At 49.2% G+C, this 9,530-nt stretch overlaps 1 protein-coding gene across 2 annotated transcripts in view; it reads right to left on the reverse strand.

Annotated features, from left to right (window-relative positions):
- Nucleotides 1–9,530, reverse strand: part of Mrvi1 (murine retrovirus integration site 1 homolog) — a 109,530-nt gene that overhangs the window by 69,002 nt on the left and 30,998 nt on the right. The window contains exon 2 of one of the 2 annotated variants that reach the window (XM_005351000.2): nt 2,938–3,086. In XM_005351000.2, coding sequence (XP_005351057.1) covers nt 2,938–2,997 — 60 coding nt within the window. In that variant the 5' untranslated portion in view covers nt 2,998–3,086. Of the gene's footprint in view, nt 1–2,937; nt 3,127–9,530 lie in introns of those variants that run through there. The other variant, XM_026781028.1, reaches the window with a different exon arrangement.

Raw genomic sequence — 9,530 nt, forward strand, 5'->3', positions numbered from 1 at the left:
GTGTGTGTGGCATGTGTGGTGTATGTAGTGTGTGGTGTGTGTGGTGTGTGTGGCATGTGTGGCGTGTGTGGCGTGTGTGGCATGTGTGTGGTGTGTGTGTGGTGTGTGTATGTGTGTGTGGCATGTGTGGTGTATGTAGTGTGTGGTGTGTGTGTTATATGTGTATGTTGTGTGTGTTGTGTGTGTATGGTGCGTATGTGTGTGTGGTGTATATGTATGTTGTGTGTGCACGCACGCATGCATACAGAAGAAGGCATCAGGCCTCCTGGAGGAGGAGCTGCAAGCAGTTTTGGGAACTGAACTCAGATTCTCTACGAGAGCAGCATCCTCTACTAAGCGCTGAGAGCAACAGATGCGGGAAGAATGGGACTCAGCCTTTACCAGGGATGAAGTTGGATCTTTGCCTTAGGGGTTGCTTTTATCTGTAGGAAGCATGGAGGTCCTTGGGCTCACAGACAAGCACTAGAGGAGGCTGGAATGTCAAATACACAGGGTTGTTCCTTCAAAGGGAAGGATACATAACCTGTTGTCCACACAAAGACTGGGAGAGGACATGGTTAATGGTCTGGTGACTTCTGTGCTATATGTGAGACTGAGACCACCCTGGAATCTCCACTAGACCCTTAACGTAAGCTTGTTTGTCTCAATCTATAGAATACATTTTATGGGGGTGTTCTGCAGAGTTCTATGTAGTCATGTCTGATCTTTATTGAGCTTAATTTGTGCTTTATTGTGCACATAGACAAAGTTAATTATCACAAGAAAAGTTTTTGCCAAATTGTGCTGTGTTTAAATATGCCTAAAACAAACCTCTTGGGGTCAGACTTCTGGGGTTTGAGCTAACACCAGCTGCTTAGTCATGGTTGAACGGACTACCTTCCTGCCTCCCACAGACTGTTACTCTGCTGGCTGTGGGGATCACAGAGGCTCCCCCATATTTATTCTTTGGTTAACTGTCTGGGGAAGCTGCCCACGATTTGGGGTCCAGGTGAATGTGAGTTCAGTGTGTTACCATAGTTAGTGAAGTTGAGGGGTCAGAAATGACCACTATGAGAGGGTACAGGGGTGATGGAGTTGAAGAAAGCCATCAGGGGATTGGGAGCAGCCACACTTGGATCCACTCACCACTGGTTGCCTTCTGTGGTCACTCCCCCAAGTCCTCAGACCTCAGTTGCCTTGAGGGTTACTGATAAACAGTACCTACTATAGCCCAAGACACCCCCTCCCCAGGAAGCTGTGAAATATTCCCTAGAACCTCAAGCTATGGTCTGTAGACAGAGAGATAGGAGTTTGGTTGGCTATTTTCTTTTTTTAGACGTTTAAGGAAAAGACATCCCCCTATCCCTAAGCTGCCAAGTTCACATCTCAAACTCACGAACTTGGGATATAGAGATACAAGGACTATTCTCGTCTAAATATTTGCTATCCTAGTTCCCACGGTAATGTGTAAGAAACAAATATCACCACAACATGAAAATATTCGCTAGGAATCTCCCCATCTGGAAAAACGATGCTCACTCACACCCTCTCCTCTTGCTTAGCAAGCCTGTCTCATCCAGCGCCCATCAGTATGGACCACAGTCAGATACAAGGCCACGGCACAAGTTCAGTGCAAACCAACGGTAAGGTTCAAGTCAAAGAAAATAGTGGTGGTGACCTTCACAAGCAAGGCCTGTGATCCAGGAGGATCAGACAGAGCTGGGCCAGTGACCAGATAAAGAAAAAATCAGGATGATGGCAAGATAGGTTCTTCAGAAGGAAATGGCCTCACTATTTTGGGGAAATTGCTCTAGCCTTACATTTTAAACATTTTCTTGCTGGGGTTGCTATAAAATAAAATGTGAAGAATGTGGTATCATGTGAACACATTTTTTGGTTGACAGAAAAAAAATAATAAGCAGAGGCCGGAGAGATGGCCCAATCAGAAAGACACTACCATACAAGCGTGCAAACTTGAGCTTGGATCCTTAGCAGCCACATAAAGAAAAGGGGGTGAAGGGCAATGTGAGAAACAGGCAGGAAGACCCCTAGAGTTTTCTACTCAGTCTTAACGAATTGGTGATCTCCAGGTTCAGGGAGAGACCCTGCCTCAGAAAATAAAGAATAAAGAAGACACTCAACGTGAGCCTCTGACTTCCATGGATGTGAAAACACATGTATACACTATAAAGACAAAAATAAAACAAAACAAATAATATATAGATCAAGATCAATTTGAAAATAAACATATAACCTATACTTTGTGATTATATATAGCTAAAAATTGCTTTTCTTAATGTAATTTGCAAAATAAAACCTCATTGGTACCTTCTTTGCTATTGCCATTGCTTTTTTTACTTGTCTGGGTTTTCATTTTGTTTTGATTTTTAAGATAGGGTCTTGGTCTGTAGCCTAAGCTAGTCTGGAACTCAAAGTGACCTGTTACCTCGGTTTCCTGAAGGCTGGACTACGGGCATAAGCCACCATACCTGCCTCAACAAAAATGCTCCTATTGAACATTTTAAAAACCATTTTCTATTTTACTATCAACTTTGTCTGAAACCCTGTCCTCCTAACCTTGACTATGAAGTTTTGATATTCATTTGAAGCAGACTATTTGAAAGCGGCCTTTGACTATATCTGATACCCTGTCTCCTCTACTTCTTTCTCAAGAGTAAGAGGGAGCAGTCTGGACCAAGGTAGTTTGAAATCTCATGAAGCCTTAGTCACATACTGTCTAGATGGCTCCATACTCGGGCTTCATGGGACCGTGGCCACTTAAACAAACCCAGGGCAGCGTATTCTCCAGAGCAGAAGCCACGCACCTTCCCCAGGCACCCCCTGCAGCCTGCCCCGCTGTCCGAGCACTCTGTGGCCAGTTTGAAAGCGGTGGCCTTGGCCCAGAATGCTTAGCTTGGCCCCCAGCCAGGCTGGCCATGGGCAGGAAGGGGCACTTACTTGGGTTTGGACTGCCTGCGGCTCTCCAGGGGGCTCCTCATCCTCAGGAATGTGGGGCATGGCAGCCTCCTGGCTGGAGTGGTTGTGTATGCCTGGAACCTCTGCTGTGTCAACCCCAAAGATGCTCCAAGACGCTTGGGCTCCGCAGGCTGGGGAGATGCCAAAAGGACAAGTCAAAATCCTTCCCATCCCTGTCCCAAGCTGGGTTCCATTTCCAGGATCCAAGAGCTGCAGACCGGCTGCTTGGGTTTACATCAACACCGGAGGTCAGGCAAGGCGAGGCTGGGAGCGGGCATTGGGAGTTGCACCGCCTCCTGCTCCCGACTTTGTTTACACAGGCAGGGGTGACCTTTTGCATCTAATTTGGTCCTTACAGTAAACATATCTATTCCAGAACAGAAACATTCCAGGTCCGCAAAGCTATAGCAGAGGGAGGACGCTTCGCTGAGATCAGACACCATCTGTACACCGTTTATTGCACTGCTACCAGCTGCATGGCTGCCATTAGCAAACTGACTCCCTGTAGTAGCCTTGGGTGAGGGTGGGCATCAATCGTTCCATCCTATAGGTGACGGAAGAGCCTCTCAGGGTGGAAGTCACTTGTCCTGAATCACACAGGAACAGAGTGTTTGCATCCATTGGTGTCCTGAATCACACAGGAACAGAGTGTTTGCATCCATTGGTGCCCACGACTCTTTCTTCTGTACCACACATCCTTTCCTGGGTCTGCCTCCTCCTCATGGGGAGAACAAGACAACGCCACTAACTGAGTAGCCACTGTCTCACCCTCACTCGGCAAGTGGCTGCTGACGCAGGAGCCTATAGGAAAGGCCAGAAAGCTCTGCTGCTCCCCATGACATAAGATCTCCTTCCTGTCCCAGAGAGGGAGCCTGGAAAGTTCCCTAAACCAGGGTGCTGCAAACCAGGCTGATACCTGGCATCTGCCCCAACACCCTCTGGATCTGGCTCTCCGAGGCAGGCAAGGTGTCTGATTTGTCATGAATATTCAAAAAAACCATCAAAAATTGGTGGTTTAAAGAATTCAAGCCACATTGTGTTTAAAGAATTGGAGACGTTTAGTCCAGGAGCAGTCAAAGGGACCACTGTCTTGGCTTTTGTCTTTTACCCCAATAGGTAGCCCACTCTGCAAGGAAGCATTTGGGGAGACCCCTGCTGGTCATCTTGGAAATCTCATCTCAACTAGGCCATTCATACACAGAACTTTTTGTTGTTGTTTAAGACTGAGTTTGATGCACCCCAGATTTGCTTTGGACTCATTATGAGGCTGACGGGTTCTCTTTCCTCCACGTCCCAAGGGCTAGGACTCCGGGCGTGTACCACTATGTCTGGCTGGGTCAGTCATTCTTTCTTCACAAACTTTACATTAGGTCTGTGTCCTGTGCCGTGACACAGAGAGAGACAGGGTACAGCTTTGGCCCTCATGGGGTCTTGAGTCCAGTGTTGGGAGGCAACTGGAAAACTGATTGGCGTAAACACATCAAAATGAGGAATTCTAAGACCTCGAGAAAGAGCCCCTGACCATGCAGACTGGGAGAGCGACATGGTTCCATAATCTAGCTCTATGTTGCGAGGGCCATTGGAGCTGAGCCATAGCACAGAAATGCAAATGGAACTTATCCATTTGCAGAACAGCCTGGGGCTGAGCAGGGTAGATGAGCTGGCAGGGAAGAAGCCACGCTGGGCTGGGCTCCAAGCAGATTTATCTTGACTTCAGAGACTACGGGCCACTGTGTCTTCCATCCCCCAGAGACTACTGGATGAACTGAACATTAGGTTCCCCAAAAAATGAGCTCTCTGGATAATCTCATTACCTTTACTTAGACATTGATATCAGCAGCAGTGGCAACAGCAGTGCATTGTCATGGGGTAGCTGAGGGTAACAGCAAGCTGCGCATCTCAGGCAATGTCATTGCTTTACCCCTGCAAGGCCAACCTATCTTAATAGGAACAGTTCCCAAAGTATGGGAGGCAGCCATTCCACTTTCTGTGTGTGTCTTAATCTACACAACGCATATTGTGTGCTGTCAAACAAGGGCTCAGATAACGAGACCATGTTCAGAAAAGAGAAGATTCTAGGAGGACAAGAATTTGCTGTTACGAACACAAGACTTCACCCTGTGCCAGAGAAGCTGCAAGGGAAAGCGACCTCTTCTCAGATAGCTGAAAGGTAGTCATGAGACCCAGGGTCTCCAAAGGACAGGTGTGCAGCCAAGGAAGGACCCATCAGCCAAGTGAGAAGGCAGAGGAACCATTTCTGGAGTCAGCTAAAGATGGAGGACAATACCCTGCAAGGTCAAGAGTTTCTTGTTCCTGGGGGACTTTCAATACTGGCTGACTCTAGGGGTCATGGGAATTCCAGCCACAGCAGTGGCCTTTTCTGACTCTGAAGTCCCGGACTCTGTCTAGTCACAACCAGTCACAGAGATGCTCCCAGCCCAGGGCTCATTCAGAGATCCTAGGATTAAAACCATAGCAGAAATACCCCATTTCTAACCCTCCACTGTTCGCTCTTGAAGACAGACCTTTGTCAGTCATTAGGCAGAAACAAAACCTCACGGGTGCGGTCAGACACACCTGGAGATGCTGGCTGTAGCTGGGTGGAGGCTGCCTGCAGTCCCATGGCTGAACAAGATGCAGTCCATGCGACTCCAGGGGAGCCCTTGCGGCCCTGCTGTGGGCCATTCCCAGGCTGCCCAGGCTCCATTTATTTCCCACCCATTATAAACTCTCTGCTTAAAATAGCAAGGCGAAAGCCAGTCCAGTCAGCAGGGTGACATCTGGGGGTCTGCGGGGACTCACGGGCGTGTGGACCTCACATCCATCAGGGCACAGTTTGGAATACAACCTCCAGGAAGCCACGCTCTGAGTGCCAGCCCATAAAAGGAGAGAACACTGAGTCATGTTTCCCTGCCTCCTTTTCAATCCACTTCCAAATATTTCCTGATGCTTCTCCAGCCAGGTCAGGTTAAGTGAGTCATGCCAAGAGCCAATCAGCTCTTTGGACTCTTACCAATGGTTAAACAGAACCTGGCCCATTTTACAGAGAAGAAAACTGAGGCACGAAGAGGAGAAACTGACAGGGTTCAGTTACCTTTGGGCCAAGGTAAAGCACTCAAGAGCTCCTGCTGGGATAACTATCCAGTCATTTGTGCAAGTAAAGAGGCTAGACATCCCCGAACTATCCTAAGATAGTTCAGCAGATAATATTCCTTATCAGTTTCCCTACTGGGTGTCCCACACTACTGTGTTCGGTCAAGCACTGTCTTCATGCTAAACCCCTATGGCAGAGGAGGTGTGTTATCTAGTTTTGTTTTGTGCAATACTGGGAATTGAATCCAGGGCCTTGAGCATACTAAGCAAGTGCTCTACCCCTGAGCTGTACCCAGCCCTTAGCTGTAAGTTTTATTACTTTCATTTAGTGTAATAAAGCGCCAAGGCTCAGAGATGATCAGCAAGGTCATGTAACTGGTAAGTCTGAGTCCAAAGCATCATCTTCTCTCTTACCCAGGTACAGCCAAAGAGTCTTGTGCAAGCCCCTCTCCAACAGGAAGAGCTGGGGTATAAACTCCCAGAGGCATAGAGAGCAGGGAACACTGAACCTTGCCAGGCTAAGCATCTTCTGAAGATAAAGGAAGGTACCCAGCTTAGAGAGATGACTCAGTGGGTAAAGGGCTTACCACACAGGCATGAGGACCCGAGTTCAAATCTCCAAGGCCCACATAAAACTGAACTTGACAGCAGGCATAGGTAATCCCATTGCTCCTAAGGAAAGATGGGAGGAGAAGACAGAAAAATTTAAAACACTGGTAGGCCGCCTTGCCTGCTGTATGTAGCGCGAACAAGAGATTCTGCTGCAAAAGAGGTGGAAGACTAAACTGACATCTGAGGTTGCCCTCTGACCTCCAAACATGAGCTGGACACGTGTACATCCGCCCAGAGAAGGCCACAGCTTGAAGTTTCATGCTCCTAGTACATGGTGTAGCCACATGTTCGTTCACGGCGGAGGCAGAGGCCCCTTCGTTGGCCTTCCTTTTTATGCATCCAATCACATAGTGTGCAGAGACGTGTTCATGGAACCACTCATGCTGAGAGGCCTCACACTAGGTGAAAAGCATAGGCTCTGTCCCATACGAGTTTCCTTAGAACCCTGTGGGCTGAGGACAGGCAGGACGGCAGGGAGGCAGGACTCTGGCAATAGAGGCCGTATTCCTTTATTCTATTCCCAGCAGCCATCAGGGCTCCCTGTGCTCATTGTCCTGAGGAACCTGATGGATCTAGGGTAGACAAAGAAGACTCGGCCCACCTGGTTGCTGTGCCTCAGCAAGTACCAGGCTGTCTAAGGAGTCAGGGAGAAGGCAGGAATAGTCTTTCCAGAAATACCCTCAGTGCTCTCGGCCTCACTGGGCCGTGGTCTTGGAAGAACCAACACTGGTAATACAATTAGTTCAATTGGGCTGGTGACAGAAACCTGAAGATATCACCCAGGATTTGCAGTGGCCGCCATGCCAGGGATATCTGCCTGACTTTGTAGGTCACTGTGGGGCCAAGCCTGCTGGCCTCTCTCAGAGCCGTGTGGCCTGACCAGAAAAGATCAAACCCCTCACTTGAGTCACCGTGTCCCGGGGCATGGCCTACATGCTGTGTGGTTCTCACTGCCTCTGCTAATCTAGATGTCAGGGGAAGAGCCAAGAGGCCCTTAGGAAAGCAAGGGGTTAAGTCAGCCTCATGGACCTCACTGGGGTGACTAGGTCTTCTCATAAGGGAGGGTTTTGTTCTTACAGCTTGGGACTTTTGCTTTCATTTAGCACCCAAAGAATGTAAGAGTGATTAGGGTGCTATTAATATCCAGCCTAGCCTCCCTCTGGGCAAAGGACTGAGGCAGGAGACTGCTTGGAATGACTATACACACATCTCTCTAAGCCCCTCTACAAATCCAGAGGGGCAGGAGGCTGCTTCCCCTGCTCCCACTCTTGTAGATGGGGTGCTGTGGCTGAGGGAAGGGCGGAGATTCGACCAAGGCCACATCTAGGGAATGATAGCCTCAGAAAAGGCCCATGAGTCCCTGCTCCTGAGAAGTGAGTGCGAGGCTGGCCGAGGGCAGAAGGAAAACTAACGTGCGAGCAGAGCTTCTGGTCCCCCTCCTGCTTGTGGTCTCACTCGAAGGAGAGGATGCTCTTTTCTGCCCTCACCCTGGGTGGCCTTGGAGAACGTCCTCAGATGACTGTGCTGAGCCTGAGGTACTGGGCAGAGACTCTGTGTCCTGGCTAACTACAGACCTGTGTCTGCACCCCGAGTGAGTGAATTTAAGCCCAACCTGAGCAACTGAGGAGAACCTGTCTGGAAATGAGAAGTGGTTTGGTGGTAGAGTGCTTGACTAGTGTGAAATCCTGGCTTCGGTCCTCGGGTCTGCAAAAGGAAAGCTAAGAGTTAGCTGGAGGAAGTTCAAGCACTTGCTTCTGTAGCTAGACACAGAAGGAGAGAACGACTAAGGCTGTGGGAAAATCACAGGTAAGAAAGAACGAGTGGGGTTTATCAGTGTGTGGTACAAACAGACACGGAGTTAAGAAAAGCAGAAGGATTCACAGTGTGCCTGAGCAAATTTCCTGAGCTCCCTGAGGCTTGTTCTGTATCGTTCTCACAAGGTGAGCTCACACGGCAACCGCTCGCATTGTGGGTTTCATGATTAAATGTGATCATACAAGTATGGGGTGGGGGCGGGGAAGCACCATTCCAAGTAAGGTAGGGAAAGTAGGGCATGCGGGTGCTGCGGAGTCCTGGGGGACCTACTCCTTGCTTCTCTTGGGTGGCAAGCAGCCTCTAGTCTGATGCCTTCGACTAGTTTCCCAGACAGAACTCTAGCGAGGAGACCCCCAAGGAGGTAGCTCCTTGGCATGTCCAAATAGACCGTGCCTATAGACATGCTCTGGAGGCTGTGACATCCCAGGACTGGGACAGCCCAGTCATCTCAGTGTTGCAGACCTGGGGCTGCCTTGAGAAGGACTCAGCTGTATACCTGTCCATCTGCTTGTTCAGTCGAGCTGTCAATCACCGCCAAACCAAGGCACACCATCAGGCTCATGCCCGTAAGGACCAACACCATGTTCACTCCTGCCCTGATACTTAGAAAGCCCTGGGTGCAAATGCCACTGAAGAGCAAGGAGGCTTGGGCCAGCCCTGCTTATCTGAGTTCTGGATCCATTGGCCTTTGAAGAATGCTCAGGCCAGGGCCAGACCTCCCTGCTCCCACTGACCCTCCCCCACCACGACAGGAAATAAGCCAAAAACAGTCGCCCCAGGTTTCCTCCCCAGCTTGTCCTCTTCAGCAGTTCTTTTTTTAAAAAAGAAGTCCGCTTGAAAAATGGTTTTTTTTTTCTTCTTGGAAATATGTGTGATTGCTCAATCCACAGCAGTTCAAAGGCACCAGGAATGGCAGGGAAGCATCTGAGCCTTCTACTTAGCTCCAAGCAGAAATAAATCTTGCCCAGTTCCCTTTGTGCCTGGCTGTCCAGAGACACTTCCCTGAGTCACTCATGCCAGCGTGATGTGCGTCACCTCTGGAGTCAGGGACCACA

The sequence above is a fragment of the Microtus ochrogaster genome, chromosome 8 (genome assembly GCF_000317375.1).
Source record: "Microtus ochrogaster isolate Prairie Vole_2 chromosome 8, MicOch1.0, whole genome shotgun sequence".
Lineage (NCBI taxonomy): Eukaryota > Metazoa > Chordata > Mammalia > Rodentia > Cricetidae > Microtus > Microtus ochrogaster.